Source organism: Pantherophis guttatus, chromosome 14 (genome assembly GCF_059756535.1).
Source record: "Pantherophis guttatus breed Tessera chromosome 14, ASM5975653v1, whole genome shotgun sequence".
Lineage (NCBI taxonomy): Eukaryota > Metazoa > Chordata > Lepidosauria > Squamata > Colubridae > Pantherophis > Pantherophis guttatus.
Window position 1 is genome coordinate 20,540,745 of NC_142076.1, and position 13,999 is coordinate 20,554,743.

Here is a 13,999-nt window from a genome sequence, read left to right on the forward strand (position 1 = left end):
ATTGTAAGTCAAGGACTACCTAGTCACTAGATTCTAGTGAATATACAAGCTTATTTCATTGGTGGAATTTTTATTTGGAATCCCTTAGGACAGAGAGACATTTTTGAAATTAGAAGGAACATCCTTGGGTTGACATTTGAAGGATATCGGGTTTTGATCCATGACGAGATATTACCTGCCCCAAATCTAGAGGAACTGAAGACTAGTTGAATGAAAAGAAGGACTAGGGGAGACATGATAGCAGCCTTCCGGTATCTCAGGGGCTGCCCCAAAGAAGAGGGAGTCAAGCTATTCTCCAAAGCACCTGAGGGCAGGACAAGAAGCAATGGGTGGAAACTGATCAAGGAGAGAAGCAACTTAGAACTAAGGAGAAATTTCCTGACAGTGAGAACAATTAACCAGTGGAACGACTTGCCTCCAGAAGTTGTGAATGCTCCAACACTGGAGGTTTTCAAGAAGAGATTGGACATCCATTTGTCTGAAGTGGTAGGGTGTCCTGCTTGAGTGGGGGTTGGACTAGAAGACCTCCAAGGTCCCTTCCACCTCTATTCCGATAGATTGATTAATCAAGGAGAGAAGCAACCTAGAACTAAGGAGAAATTTCCTGACAGTGAGGACAATTAACCAAAGGAACGGCTTGTGGGTGCTCCATCACTGAAGGTTTTTAAGAAGAGACTGGACAAACATTTGACCGGGATGGTATAAGATCTCCTACTCCAGCAGTGGGCTGGACTAGAAGACCTCCAAGGTCCCTTCCTACTCTGTTATTCTGTTCTGTTCTGATTCAAGACTGAGCAACCAGGGAAACGATGCACTGGGGCAACCCACATCTTTCCTAACCCTTCCTAGATTCTACAATCTTTGCTTTCTAAGAAATGATTTTAAGGTAAATAGACTCTTTGTCACCAGGATTTATTTCGGGGTTTTTCCCAACACATGAACACAACTTTTTATCTACCGCATTTGGAGGTAAACAATGTGAAAAGATTGGCTTGGCAACAAAACCCATTTTTGGAGTGAAGAAAATATGATTACAGGTTGAGATCTGATGTGGCAAATTTGATTATTCATTACAGCTTGGACGGAGTTGAAATTGTGGAAGATAAGATTTCTTCTCTTTGACTTCAAGGTCAAACGCGAGAGTATTTACCATTCTCTCTCTGTTTATCTTCGGATGCAAATTGAATTTGGTGATTCAAATTGATGAAATGTAAGGAATATAAAACTCATCAGAAGCAACATGGAGAAAAAAAAATTACCGGGTAGAGATGGCTGGTAGCTCCACCAGTCCACGTCCAGGGACTTTCTTCTGATTAGTAATTATTTCAATCTTTGTTATTTATTTTCTTTCTTCATTCTCAATTTTATTTAAGTTGTTTTGATTTCTGTGTTTTTTGAAAGCAAAAAAAGCGTAATTATGTTCCGAAGCATTTAGAATCGGAATTAGATGGTTGAAATAGCCAGCTGCAGGCAAGCAGCTCCTGCTACAACTTGGGGGAACCAGCATTTCCTCCTCCTCCTCCACCTCCTCCTCCTCCTCCTCCTTCTCCTGTTCCTCCTCCTCCTCCTCTCTGCAAATACCCTCTCGCTTCTAGCACTGATGATGTTGCTTAGTTAGGTCATGAAACGTTTGCAAAAAAATAACCAATCTCAGAGAGCACCAAGGACCCCACAGTCCTCCTCTTCTTCTTCTCCCTCCCTCCCTCCTCCTCCTCTTCTTCCTCTCTCCTCCTCCTCCTCTTCCTCTCTCCTCCTCCTCCTCTTTTTCCTCTCTCCTCCTCGTCCTCCTCTTTTTCCTCTCTCCTCCTCCTCCTCCTCTTCCTCTCTCCTCCTCCTCCTCTTTTTCCTCTCTCCTCCTCCTCCTCCTCTTCCTCTCTCCTCCTCCTCCTCTTTTTCCTCTCTCCTCCTCCTCCTCCTCTTCCTCTCTCCTCCTCCTCCTTTTCTTCCTCTCTCCTCCTCCTCCTCTTCCTCTCTCCTCCTCCTCTTCTTCCTCTCTCCTCCTCCTCCTCTTTTTCCTCTCTCCTCCTCGTCCTCCTCTTCCTCTCTCCTCCTCCTCTTCTTCCTCTCTCCTCCTCCTCCTCTTCCTCTCTCCTCCTCCTCCTCTTTTTCCTCTCTCCTCCTCGTCCTCCTGTTCCTCCTCCTCCTCTCTACAAATACACACTCCCTTCTAGCACTGATAAAGTTGCTTAGTTAGGTCATAAACGTCTGTAAAAAAACAACCAAGCTCAGAGAGTACCAAGGACCCCACAGTTGTCATCCTCTTCTTCCTCCTCCTCCCTCCCCCCTCCTCCTCCTCCTTCCTCCCTCCTCCTCCTCCTCCTCCTCCTCCCCCTCCCCCTCCTCCTGTTGTCCTAAGAACTGACACCCTAACAAGGTAGCCTCAACCAGAGATTCTCCATCTCTTATATTTCCAAGGCCACCTATTTTAGGAACCGTCTTCCAGATCTCTTGGTTTGGAAAAGAACTTGAGACTGTTGCATGGACCAAGGAAACGGGACTTTAATGTTTCTTCCACCTCTGTAGTTTCGTTTCATTTGATCGCATCTCACGCGGCTGACTTCATTAGATGTTCTTGTCTCGGCTATAATTTTGGGAGAGTTGGCTTATCTTCCTTGGCATGTCGATGAAGCTGCGTCCTGGTAGGAGGCCAGTTGAACCCCAGCTTCTGTGTCTCCCCCCCCCAATACCGTACCCAATGTTTCTCTCATCTTCCAACACTGCAGTTAAAGCATAGCAGCCTTTTATTTTAAATCAAACACTCTCTCTATCTTCAGGGTGCTTGAATTACTTCCTAAAAGAAATCCTTGTCGAAGATAAATGAAATTTTGAATATCCCGGAGCGTGTTTTTTTGAGAAAGAAGCTATTAAAATGCATCTTAGTGCGTCTGTATTCATTGTGTTCTCTCGTACTTGGCAAGGCTAACAACAATTTTTTTTTTTTTTAAAAAGGGAGTTTTATCCTCGAAATTATTCCAAAGAAAAGGGGAATAAAAAGGGACCGCAAGACATGTCCCAGCGACTTTAAAAACCCGAAGTTTCTTCCCCCTTAGTTCGAATCGTTAGATTTACAGCATCCAAGGACGTTATTGAGGCGATAAACAGGAATGGGGTTTTTTTCCCCCCCTCTTCTCTATTTTAAGGCCAGGAAAATATACTTTGAACTTGCAAAGGCTTCTGAAAATGCCACCAAGGCCAGGGTTCAACGGAGCTATCAGATGTAGGGTTTAATTTTTTATGAGTTTTAAAAAAACAAAACACACACACACAAAAAAAACCTACAAAATGAAAAGGGTTCAGATCGTGTGGCCTTTAATGAGTGGGACATTTATCCAGCCAATAAATGGGTTTCTTCTGTAGCTGTTGACATCCTGGTTCGAGCTTTTATACCCAGCTCTCTAATGGTTGAATCAAAGAGCATAGAATTCGAGATTTCCCGTCGTTTGGAGAGTTTTTAGTCCCACGTTATGGGACCGAAGGCCAAAACACCTGTAACGAAGGTTGCTGGGCCTTTTTAAAAGATTTGCTGCAGAGGGCTTAGCTGTTTACAGAATATTATTTTATCAAAAGTAGAAGTTTCTCATTTCCATCCTTTGTTTGGTTTGGTTTGCTTTTTTTAAATTTATTTAATCTCTGTTTATTTCAATGTTTTAACCCTTTGTATTTGATCTCTGGAGCTGTCCAGAGTGACTCCAAAACGAGATGGGTGATACAATCCCCTGTTTCCCCGAAAATAAGACCCAACTCGAAAATAAGTCCTAGCGTGATTTTTCAGGATGCTCGTAATATAAGCCCTACCCCCAAAATAAGCCCCAGTTAAGATTGTCACCCAGATAGGTGCATTTAGTACTGTATTTCCCCCCCAAAATAAGACCTAACCAGAAAATAAGCCCTAATGTGTCTTTTGGAGCAAAAAATTAATATAAGACCCAATCTTATTTTCGGGGAAACACAGTAAATTTAAAGTTCCAGCAAGAGGGCATCCTTCAAAGCAAGCATCGGATCGCACTCTCTGCAGGCAATCCTCGACTTACGACCACCGTTGAGCCCAGAATTCCTGTCGCTAAGCGAGACATTTGTTTTGCCCCATTTTTATGACTTTTCTGGCCACCGCTCTTAAGTGAATCACTGCAATTGTTCAGTTAGTCACACGGTTGTTAAGTGAATCTGGATTCCCCCATTGACTTTGTTCCTCAGAAGGTCGCCAAAAAGGGATCACATGACCCCTGGACATTGCCACTGTCATAAATGTGAGTCAGTTGCCAAGCGGCCGAATTTTGATCACATGACCACGGGGGATGCTGCAATGGTCGTAAGGGTGAAAAACGGTCCTAAGTCAGTTTTTTTTTCAGCGCCATTGTAACTTTGAATGGTCACTAAATGAACTGTTGTAAGTCGAGGGTTACCTGTATTGCTTTTATTTATTTCTTTTTTTAAAAAATGCCTCTGGGTCCCCTGTGGACACTTGGAAAAGCTGTCTCTGCCACCCCACCCCCCCTTTAAAGTGAAAGAAGACTCCGAGGCTAGAAGTTCCTCAAAGTTCCATTTTATTAGAGACTACCTGATAACTTGGCGTTGCCCAGGGTTTTTTTACCCCCAAGAACGAACCCCCCCCTTACCAGAGGGAGCCCCCTTGTGGAGTACTGTGAAGCCATTACCATGGCAACTCCACTGTGCTGTACAGTAGAAGCCATTTTAAGGCACAACAGGCTGTATCTTAACAGAACTTGAATCCAAAAGGCACACTATCACTGTCAAAAGTACCGTGATTTGACATTATAGATATAACTCATTTCTTTTCATTTCAGTCGCCCAGGCGTTCCAGAGTTATGCTGGAACATACACACACCCACACACACCAAGGGGTGTTAGGGTTGTCTTATCCCCACAGTATTTGTTTCCAGAGAGTAAGTCATCTGTGTACCAAGTTTGGTTGAAATTGCTCGAGGCGTTCCAGAGTTATGTTGGGGCTGCTGCCAGTTCTGGATTCTCAACGAATCCTGTTCAGCGTCAGGACGAAAATTCCCTGCAAATCCAATTTTGCGTCTGACGCTCACGGTCTTTCTCCTCTCTCTCTTTGCTCAGTGGTGTCGTTCCCAGCTAGTTTATCCAGGAATAATCATGCATAAAATTGGGTTCTTTCCTCTGTGTTTTGAAATCTTTGCAGGGGAAGTTGAGATTTTCCAAGACACCAACGCGCTTGAAATCCCTCCGTTCATAATAGTCTAACACAACCCCTTACATTCTACTCGGTGGCAAAGGTTCCATTCTCCGTGTAACTAATTAATTAAAATGGTGGGGGGGGGGGAAGGGGGGACACACAGAGGCCTGGTAGTGTTGTAGTTATTGAATTAGTCATTTTTCACAGTAGATTTATAGCCTTCGCGATTAGCCTCTCCACCTGACGGCCACAGTGGAAAGAATCTGTTTTACAGACTATTAAATTGGTGTATGAATAGCTTCAAATTGAGCTGCTGCTTACATAGAGCCTTTTAATTCATTGAAAGATTTAAGGGGGAAAAGAATTGGATGAACTGCTAGCAGAGAGAGTTTTTAGAGATCTGGGGAAAAAAAAGAGAAACTGGGCAAGTGGAAGGACAGTTTTTCAGGTATGTGTATGTATGTGTAAGGGATCCGTGTAAGCCATTCAGCTTGCTATAAAGGTAATTTTTGGGTGGCCTTCGAGAAGACCTCCTTTATAGAACTAAGGAGAGATCACATGAAGTGTTAATACCACTTTATGATGCCTTGGTAAGGCCACACTTGGAATCCTGCGTTCAGTTTTGGTTGCCACGATATACAAAAGATGTATATCTTCTAGAGCCTCTAAAGAGACTCTAGAAAGAGTGCAAGAGAGAAGAGCAACCAAGAGGATTAGGGGACTGGAGGCTAAAACATATATGAAGAACGGTTGCAGGAACTGGGTATGTCTAGTTTAATGAAAAGAAGGACCAGGGGAGACATGATAGCAGTCTTCCAATCTCTCAGGGGCTGCCCCAAAGAAGAGGGAGTCAAGCTATTCTCCAAAGCCCCTGAACGCAGGACAAGAAGCAATGGGTGGAAACTAATCAAGGGGAGAAGCAACTTAAAACTAAGGAGAAATTTCCTGACAGTGAGAAGAATTAATCAGTGGAAGAACTTGCCTCCAGAAGTTGTGAATGCTCCAACTCTGGAAGTTTTTAAGAAGATGTTGGATAACCATTTGTCTGAAGTGGTGGAGGGTTTCCTGCCTAAGCAGGGGGTTGGACTAGAAGACCTCCAAGGTCCCTTCTGTTATTCTATTTATTTTATTTAGCAGATGGCATCTACAGAGCTCGTGCAATCACTGATATCCAAATTTAGGCTCAATGTTTCAGCCCTAGAACCAGGAGCTCCATTAGGGCGCCTCGAAAATCTTCTTTACACCCATGTCAAAATTGAAACGCAAATGTTTTAACAACCATCCGTGAGAATCAACCGCTACTATATTCCCGACGAAGCAAGCAAGGAATACTTTGGACCTTGGGAACAAATAGCAACCATTTCCCACTTCTGGATGCTTTTCTCCTAAGCTCCGTTGCGCCCCCCCCCCAATTACTTTACTTTTCCTTCCTTCAATTTCCCTTCTTCCTTTCTTTTAGCGCCCGGCTGTTGGAGAATGCGCGGAAACAACTGCAAGAAGAGTTGTTGAAGGTTCAGAGCCAGCTCCTGGAAGAAAAGAAGAAGCGTGAGCAGCAAGAAACCATGGTTAAATATCTCCAGAAACACATGCAGCTTCTCATCAAGGTAAGCCTTCTCGGGGGAGGAACCCAGGATGTGACGTTTCTCCTGTCCTCCTCTCCGTGGGAAATCTGCTAGATTCTTACTTGCTAGATGTTCCAGACTTGGAAATATGGATTATAGAATGGGATGGGATGGGATGGAATGGAATGGAATAGAATATGGAATGGAATATGGAATGGAATTCTTTTATTGGCCAAGTGTGATTGGACACACAAGGAATTTATCTTGGTGTATATGCTCTCAGTGTACATAAAAAGACAAGATACACTCATCAAGAATCATAAAGTACAATACTTAATGATAGTCATAGGGTAGAAATAAGCAATCAGGAAAAAATATCAATATAAATCGTAAGGATACAAGCAACAAAGTTAACAGTCATGCAATCATAAGTGGGAGGAGATGGGTGGTGGGAACAATGAGAAAATTAATAGTAGTGCAGATTTAGTGAATAGTTTGACAGTGTTGAGGGAATTATTCATTTATCTGTCTTGTTGGGTTGCAGAACCAAACCAGACAGTTATGGAGGTGCAGATGACAGACTCAATAATTCCTCTGTAGAACTGGATCAGCAGCTCCTTGGGCAGTTTGAGCTTCCTGAGTTGATTTTAGCCGTCTAACCATCTCTTATTGTCAGTTCTCTAACGTCTCAGTGTGCCTATGTTTCACTTTGCCACTTACGGGGTAGATCCATTTCGTGATGGCTGGCTTATTTATTTCTCAATTTTGCAACTGGTTTTTCCAGGAAACGGAGCCATCTAACACAGCTTCCCTCATCGAAGCTTTCCTTCCCAACCTAGGACGAAAGGTTTTGTTTTAATTAAACGAAAACGATCACATAATTTAATATGAAATCGAGCAAAATATATTACCTGTTAAAAATAATAACTTTGCCCTGGAAGCTTTAGAACCGAGACTGATATTTAATGATCTAATTAGCATGTCCTACGGCTGGAGCAGTTGATGTAAGCATCACTAAAAAGAGAGAAGAAGGGAGGTGGGGAAGACCTCAGAATGGAAAGCCCTAGGCTGTTTAGAGATGATGATATAATAGCTTATAAATAATTTTTTAAACAAATGTTCTCAGAACCTACAACGAATCAGTGCTTTCTCCAAATCGGGGCTGGTATGAGTTTGAGTTCCAAACTCAAATTCCCCTGTCAGAATAGCTGGAATGGACGCTGGGATGAACGGGTGGCTGAAATGCTTCCTTAATAACGTTCGGCGACAAACTTGGTTTGTTGCTAAAATAAAGCGAAAAGGATCTTTATTCTTTGTTCCCATCTAGGTTAGCCTTTTCTGCCATCCTTCCTTCCTTCCTTCCTTCCTTCCTTCCTTCCTTCCTTCCTTCCTTCCTTCCTTCCTTCCTTCCTTCCTCTCTCTTTTCCTCCCTCCCTCCCTCCTTTCCTCTCTCTCTTTTCCTTCCTCCCTCCCTCCCTTCCATCTTTCCTCTCTCTCTTTTCCTTCCTTCCTTCCTCTCTCTTTTCCTTCCTTCCTCTCTCTTTTCCTTCCTTCCTCCTTTCCTCTCTCTCTTTTCCTTCCTTCCTTCCTCTCTCTTTTTCTTCCTCCCTCCCTCCTTTCCTCTCTCTCTTTTCCTTCCTTCCTTCATCTCTCTTTTCCTTCCTTCCTTCCTCTCTCTTTTCCTTCCTTCCTCCTTTCCTCTCTCTCTTTTCCTTCCTTCCTTCCTCTCTCTTTTCCTTCCTCCCTTCCTCCCTCCTTTCCTCTCTCTCTTTTCCTTCCTCCCTCCCTCCGACCCTCCCTTCCTTCCTCTCTCTTTTCCTTCCTTCCTTTCTCTCTCTTTTCCTTCCTTCCTCCCCCCTCCTTTCCCCTCCCTCCTTCCTTCCTTCTTTCCTTCTTTCCTGTCTCTTCTTAAAAACCTCCCTCCCTCCCTCCCTTCCTCCCTCCTTCCTTCCTTTCTTCTTTCCTTCTTTCCTGTCTCTTCTTAAAAACCTCCCTCCCTCCCTCCCTCCCTCCCTCCTAGCAAAGGAAGCCACGCCCTCATTCTTGATCTCCCCATTCACCTTCTCATCCCTAGGCTCTTCTCTGCGATCATGAGGACTAGAACTTTTTCCTTTTTAAACATAAGCAACCCCTGCCCGGCATCACCATTCTTTGCTGGTTTCTGTGTCTTATTCGTGCTTCCACCTGTTCAGGAGAATGGGGTGAAACAATGCCCAGGGAGTCTGTTTCTTTGCAAATGACATTATTTTCCCAAAACGAAATGCACCAGTTCCAAGGTTCATGCTTCAATGTCTTTCCCCCCCCACTTTTCTTCTTCTTTTGCAATCTCCCATTCTTGCTAATACCTTTTCTATTAAAGCGATGATGAGGCTTGCTCCCCACTTCAGATGTAATATTCCTGTCACTTTCTATTGAAGGGGAATAACTGAGGCTGCTGGATGGTACGTTTCATCATTATATTCATCAGAAAACATTACCTGCCTCCTTGACATTTAAAAAGCCTGCTGTTCAAAATGTGCAACAGATATACATATATATATATATATTTATATATATATTTTTCCAGGAGACCTTTATTAAACAACTCCAAGTCTAAGGGTTTAATTGTTACTGATAGCTAAGGGTATAATTACCGTGGTGAAATATCATGACTATATTAAGCAAATGGAAATTGGCTGCCAGAATTAGGTGAGGACAAAACCATTTTGATCAGCGCTGTTTGGAGAGAGAGACAGAGAGAGAGAGGGAGAGAGAGGGGGGAGGGAGAGATACAGACAGACAGAGAGGAAGAGGGAGAGACAGGGAGAGAGAGACAAAGAGGGAGAGAGACAGAGAGAGACAGGGAGAGAGAGGGAGAGGGAGACAGAGACAGAGAGAGAGAGACAGAGGGAGAGAGACAGACAGACAGACAGAGAGAGGGAGAGGGAGAGACGGAGAGAGAGACAGGGAGACAGACAGGGAGAGAGAGACAGACAGGGAGAGAGACAGAGAGAGAGAGGGAGAGAGAGGGAGAGGGAGAGACGGAGAGAGAGACAGGGAGACAGACAGGGAGAGAGAGACAAAGAGGGAGAGAGAGAGGGAGAGAGAGGGAGAGGGAGAGACGGAGAGAGAGACAGGGAGACAGACAGGGAGAGAGAGACAAAGAGGGAGAGAGACAGAGAGAGACAGGGAGACAGAGACAGACAGAGAGACAGAGGGAGAGAGAGGGGGGAGGGAGAGAGACAGACAGAGAGAGGGAGAGAGAGACAAAGAGGGAGAGAGACAGAGAGAGAGAGGGAGAGAGAGGGAGAGGGAGAGACGGAGAGAGACAGGGAGAGAGAGACAAAGAGGGAGAGAGACAGAGAGAGACAGGGAGAGAGAGGGAGAGGGAGACAGAGACAGAGAGAGAGACAGAGAGAGAGAGAGGGGGGAGGGAGAGAGACAGACAGAGACAGAGAGAGAGAGACAGAGGGAGAGAGAGAGACAGACAGACAGAGAGAGGGAGAGGGAGAGACGGAGAGAGAGACAGGGAGACAGACAGGGAGAGAGAGACAAAGAGGGAGAGAGACAGAGAGAGACAGGGAGAGGGAGACAGACAGAGAGAGAGACAGAGGGAGAGAGAGGGGGGAGGGAGAGAGACAGACAGAGAGAGGGAGAGAGAGACGGAGAGAGAGACAAAGAGGGAGAGAGACAGAGAGAGAGAGGGAGAGAGAGGGAGAGGGAGAGACGGAGAGAGAGACAGGGAGACAGACAGGGAGAGAGAGACAAAGAGGGAGAGAGACAGAGAGAGACAGGGAGAGAGAGGGAGAGGGAGACAGAGACAGAGAGAGACAGAGGGAGAGAGAGGGGGGAGGGAGAGAGACAGAGAGAGAGAGAGAGAGGGAGAGACGGAGAAAGAGACAAAGAGGGAGAGAGACAGAGAGAGATAGGGAGAGAGAGGGAGAGGGAGAGAGACAGACAGACAGACAGGGAGAGGGAGAGATGGAGAGAGAGACAGGGAGACAGACAGGGAGAGAGGGAGGGAGAGAGACAGAAAGAGGGAGAGGAATAGAGAGAGAGGGAGAGAGACAGAGGAAGAGAGGGAGGGAGAGGAAGAGAGGGAGGGAGCGAGGGAGAGAGAGAGAGAGATTGTAATATGATTTTTTTTGCAGCATCTCTTTAAAGAAAATGAGCCCTGAGACACAAATCCGCTGCCTTCCAAGAGAAAGTTGTTTGTTCTTTGAATTCGCTTGCAAAGTTTACAAAGCTAAACCTAATTAGGGCCGTTTCCTTTGGTGAGAAAACAAGATCTACACACCCGTGGCAGAGAAACCCAACACACCGGAAAGTGGCTCTAGAAACGCTATTTTCTCGGATGAAGAGCTGAGCTCAAGATTCATTTCGCTAGTAATAGAGGCGAAGCCATCGTTGACTCGGTTTTGTCCCTGTGACCTTTTCGGAGTTGTGCGTAGGTAACACTCCAGCTTAAGAGTATAAATCCGTTTGCTCATGTTCTGGCGGTCTCTGAGGTTAACAGGGAGGCCTTATTAATGGCCATGGTAGATCTGAGCTTCCGAAAAACCACACTACAGCGCTCTGTTTGCCTGGGTGTCTTCTAGAAACACCGACTTTTCTTCCAAAATCTGTCCTTATTTTATTGAGCTGAGTGGCCAAGAAGGGTTGAGAACACATAGAACAGGTGTCGGCAACCTGCGGCTCCGGAGCTGCATGTGGCTCCTTGTCGGGTGATCCGCTCCGCTCCTCATCCTCCCCTCCCAGTCACTCCTCGCCTGGCCTGAGAAGGTAAGGGCAACAGCAGGAGATGGAGAAGCAGCCAGGACAGAGACAGAGAGATACAGGGGGGGGGAGAGACAGGGAGGAAGGGAGAAGAGAGAGAGACATGTCAAAAGGGTTTTGTGGTTCCCGATGTTTTTTAACAACTGGTTTTCTGCCCTAATGACCGGCTGGGTAGGCCTCTTCTCTTCTCTTCTCTTCTCTTCTCTTCTCTTCTCTTCTCTTCTCTTCTCTTCTCTTCTCTTCTCTTCTCTTCTCTTCTCTTCTCTTCTCTTCTTTCCTCCCCTCCTCTCATTCTCTTCTCTTCTCTTCTCTTCTCTTCTCTTCTCTTCTCTTCTCTTCTCTTCTCTTCTCTTCTCTTCTTTCCTCCCCTCCTCTCATTCTCTTCTCTTCTCTTCTCTTCTCTTCTCTTCTCTTCTCTTCTCTTCTCTTCTCTTCTCTTCTCTTCTCTTCTCTTCTTTCCTCCCCTCCTCTCATTCTCTTCTCTTCTCTTCTCTTCTCTTCTCTTCTCTTCTCTTCTCTTCTCTTCTCTTCTCTTCTCTTCTCTTCTCTTCTCTTTTTTCCTCCCCTCCCCCCTCCTCTCATTCTCTTCTCTTCTCTTCTCTTCTCTTCTCTTCTCTTCTCTTCTCTTCTTTCCTCCCCTCCTCTCATTCTATTCTATTCTATTCTATTCTATTCTATTCTATTCTATTCTATTCTATTCTATTCTATTCTATTCTTATTCGATTCTTATTTGTACCCTAAGACTATCATTAAGTGTACTACCTTATGATTCTTGATGAACGTGAATGAATGATCCACTCCACTCCACTCCACTCCTCTCATTCTATTCCATTCCCTCCTATATTTATTCTATTCTATTCTATTCTATTCTATTCTATTCTATTCTATTCTATTCTATTCTATTCTATTCTATTCCATTCCATTCCATTCCATTCCATTCCATTCCATTCCATTCCATTCCATTCCATTCCATTCATAATTATCTGTTAACATTCATTTCTGAGAAAACGTGATTGATGAGAGTTATTTATGGTTATTTAAATCAGAAGAAACACTCCAGCCCACTCTGCAGGGGTTTTTTTTGTCCAAGGCCAGGTTAAAGTTTTGCCTCTCCCAACAGATTCTATGTTTCTCTCGGGCAAAAAGAACATGAATATTTGGGTGTCTGGAAATTAGAAACACAGAACGAGAGAGAGAGAGGGAGATTTGTTTTGAATTCCCTTATCTACGCCTCTCCTGGGAGACCTCCTCTTCCAAGGTTGCGAAAGGGAAGAGGTTTTACATTCGGTGAAAAGGAAAAGAAGACGACGATTAATCCAGGGTTACGGCTGACAATTGCAATGCTCCCAGATCAGGTAATTCGGAGCCCGCGCTTTCTCCGAGACTAGTAAGCCGCTTGATGGATCTGTTCCGCTCGGTGGCGAGTCATAGCGGAACAGTCACGCTTTAAGCTCTTCAGCCTTGAATTCGGGTGGCTGCAGGCGGGGATAAGGCTGGGATTTCAACGGTGGAAAAGATTGAAGGGTGAGGGAGTTGGACCCCAAGAGAAAAGGAAAAGAAAGGAAAAGTGTTGTGTTCTGCCGGCAGTCTGCGCAGCTGGCAGCAGAGTCGGACAGTGAGGAGGCTGGAGAGGAACATGGGCCAGTCCTGGAGTCTGGGGAAGGCTCGGACGAAGGCTCTGCATCGGAGGCAGAGAAAGGGGCATCTGGGAGGTACATGCTGCCTCCGGAGTCTCCAGAGTCGGACCTCAGCGAGGCAGAGGAACAGGGGGAGCCTGTTCCCAGTGCGCGCATGCACAGAGCTGCCAGAAGGCAAGAACAGTTAAAACAAAAGGGACGACTTGGGAGTAAGGCTTGGAGATGATTGGCCCCTCCCGTAAGACCTAAAGAAGGAGCAAAGGCACATGGGACTTTGCAGGAAGCAACTTTGTTAATCCTGTTCAGTTTAAAGCCTGAAGCTCTGTTTGATTCTGGACTCCGTGTGGCTTTGCCAATGAGGTCTTTGGCAGCGTGTCAAGGGAGATAAAGGTGGTGATTATCAGCCTTATCCCGAAGGACTCCTTACAACTATTGGGGACTCATCTGTGAATGAACAGAATTCACAGCTCTTGCAATAAAAGAGGTTTTTGGGACGACTCGTGTGTTTTACTGACTCAGGAAGCCTAGGTCAGAACAGGAGACGGTGGCCCAAAACATTGTGGCCTCTAGTACAGGGGTCTCCAACCTTGGCAACTTTAAGACTTGTGGGCTTCAGCTCCCAGAATTTCTCAGCCAGTGAAGCTGGGAGTTGAAGTCCACAAGTCTTCAAGCAAAGCTGGCTGAGGAATTCTGGGAGTTGAAGTCCACATGACTTAAAGTTCCCAGATTGGAGACCCCTGCTCTAGTAGGCATAGTCTGGAGCTCTGTGGGTGACTGTGAGGCCGACGTGAACGTTTTCCGCCGATACTTGTAAGTGCAGGTGTGAAGAGGAGGGATGTGGGAATGCTGTAGTCCTTCTCTCAGCTCTTCAAAGCCAAGGGGTGCTC

General features: G+C 45.4%; 1 protein-coding gene across 4 annotated transcripts in view; it reads left to right on the forward strand.

The window, feature by feature from the left end:
• The window catches only part of MAD1L1 (mitotic arrest deficient 1 like 1), a 350,909-nt gene that overhangs the window by 88,470 nt on the left and 248,440 nt on the right, over positions 1 to 13,999 (forward strand). For all 4 annotated transcript variants that reach the window (XM_087878667.1, XM_087878664.1, XM_087878666.1 and 1 more), the window contains exon 11: positions 6,618 to 6,762. In XM_087878667.1, the coding sequence (XP_087734793.1) occupies positions 6,618 to 6,762 (145 nt within the window). The remainder of the gene's footprint in view (positions 1 to 6,617; positions 6,763 to 13,999) is intronic.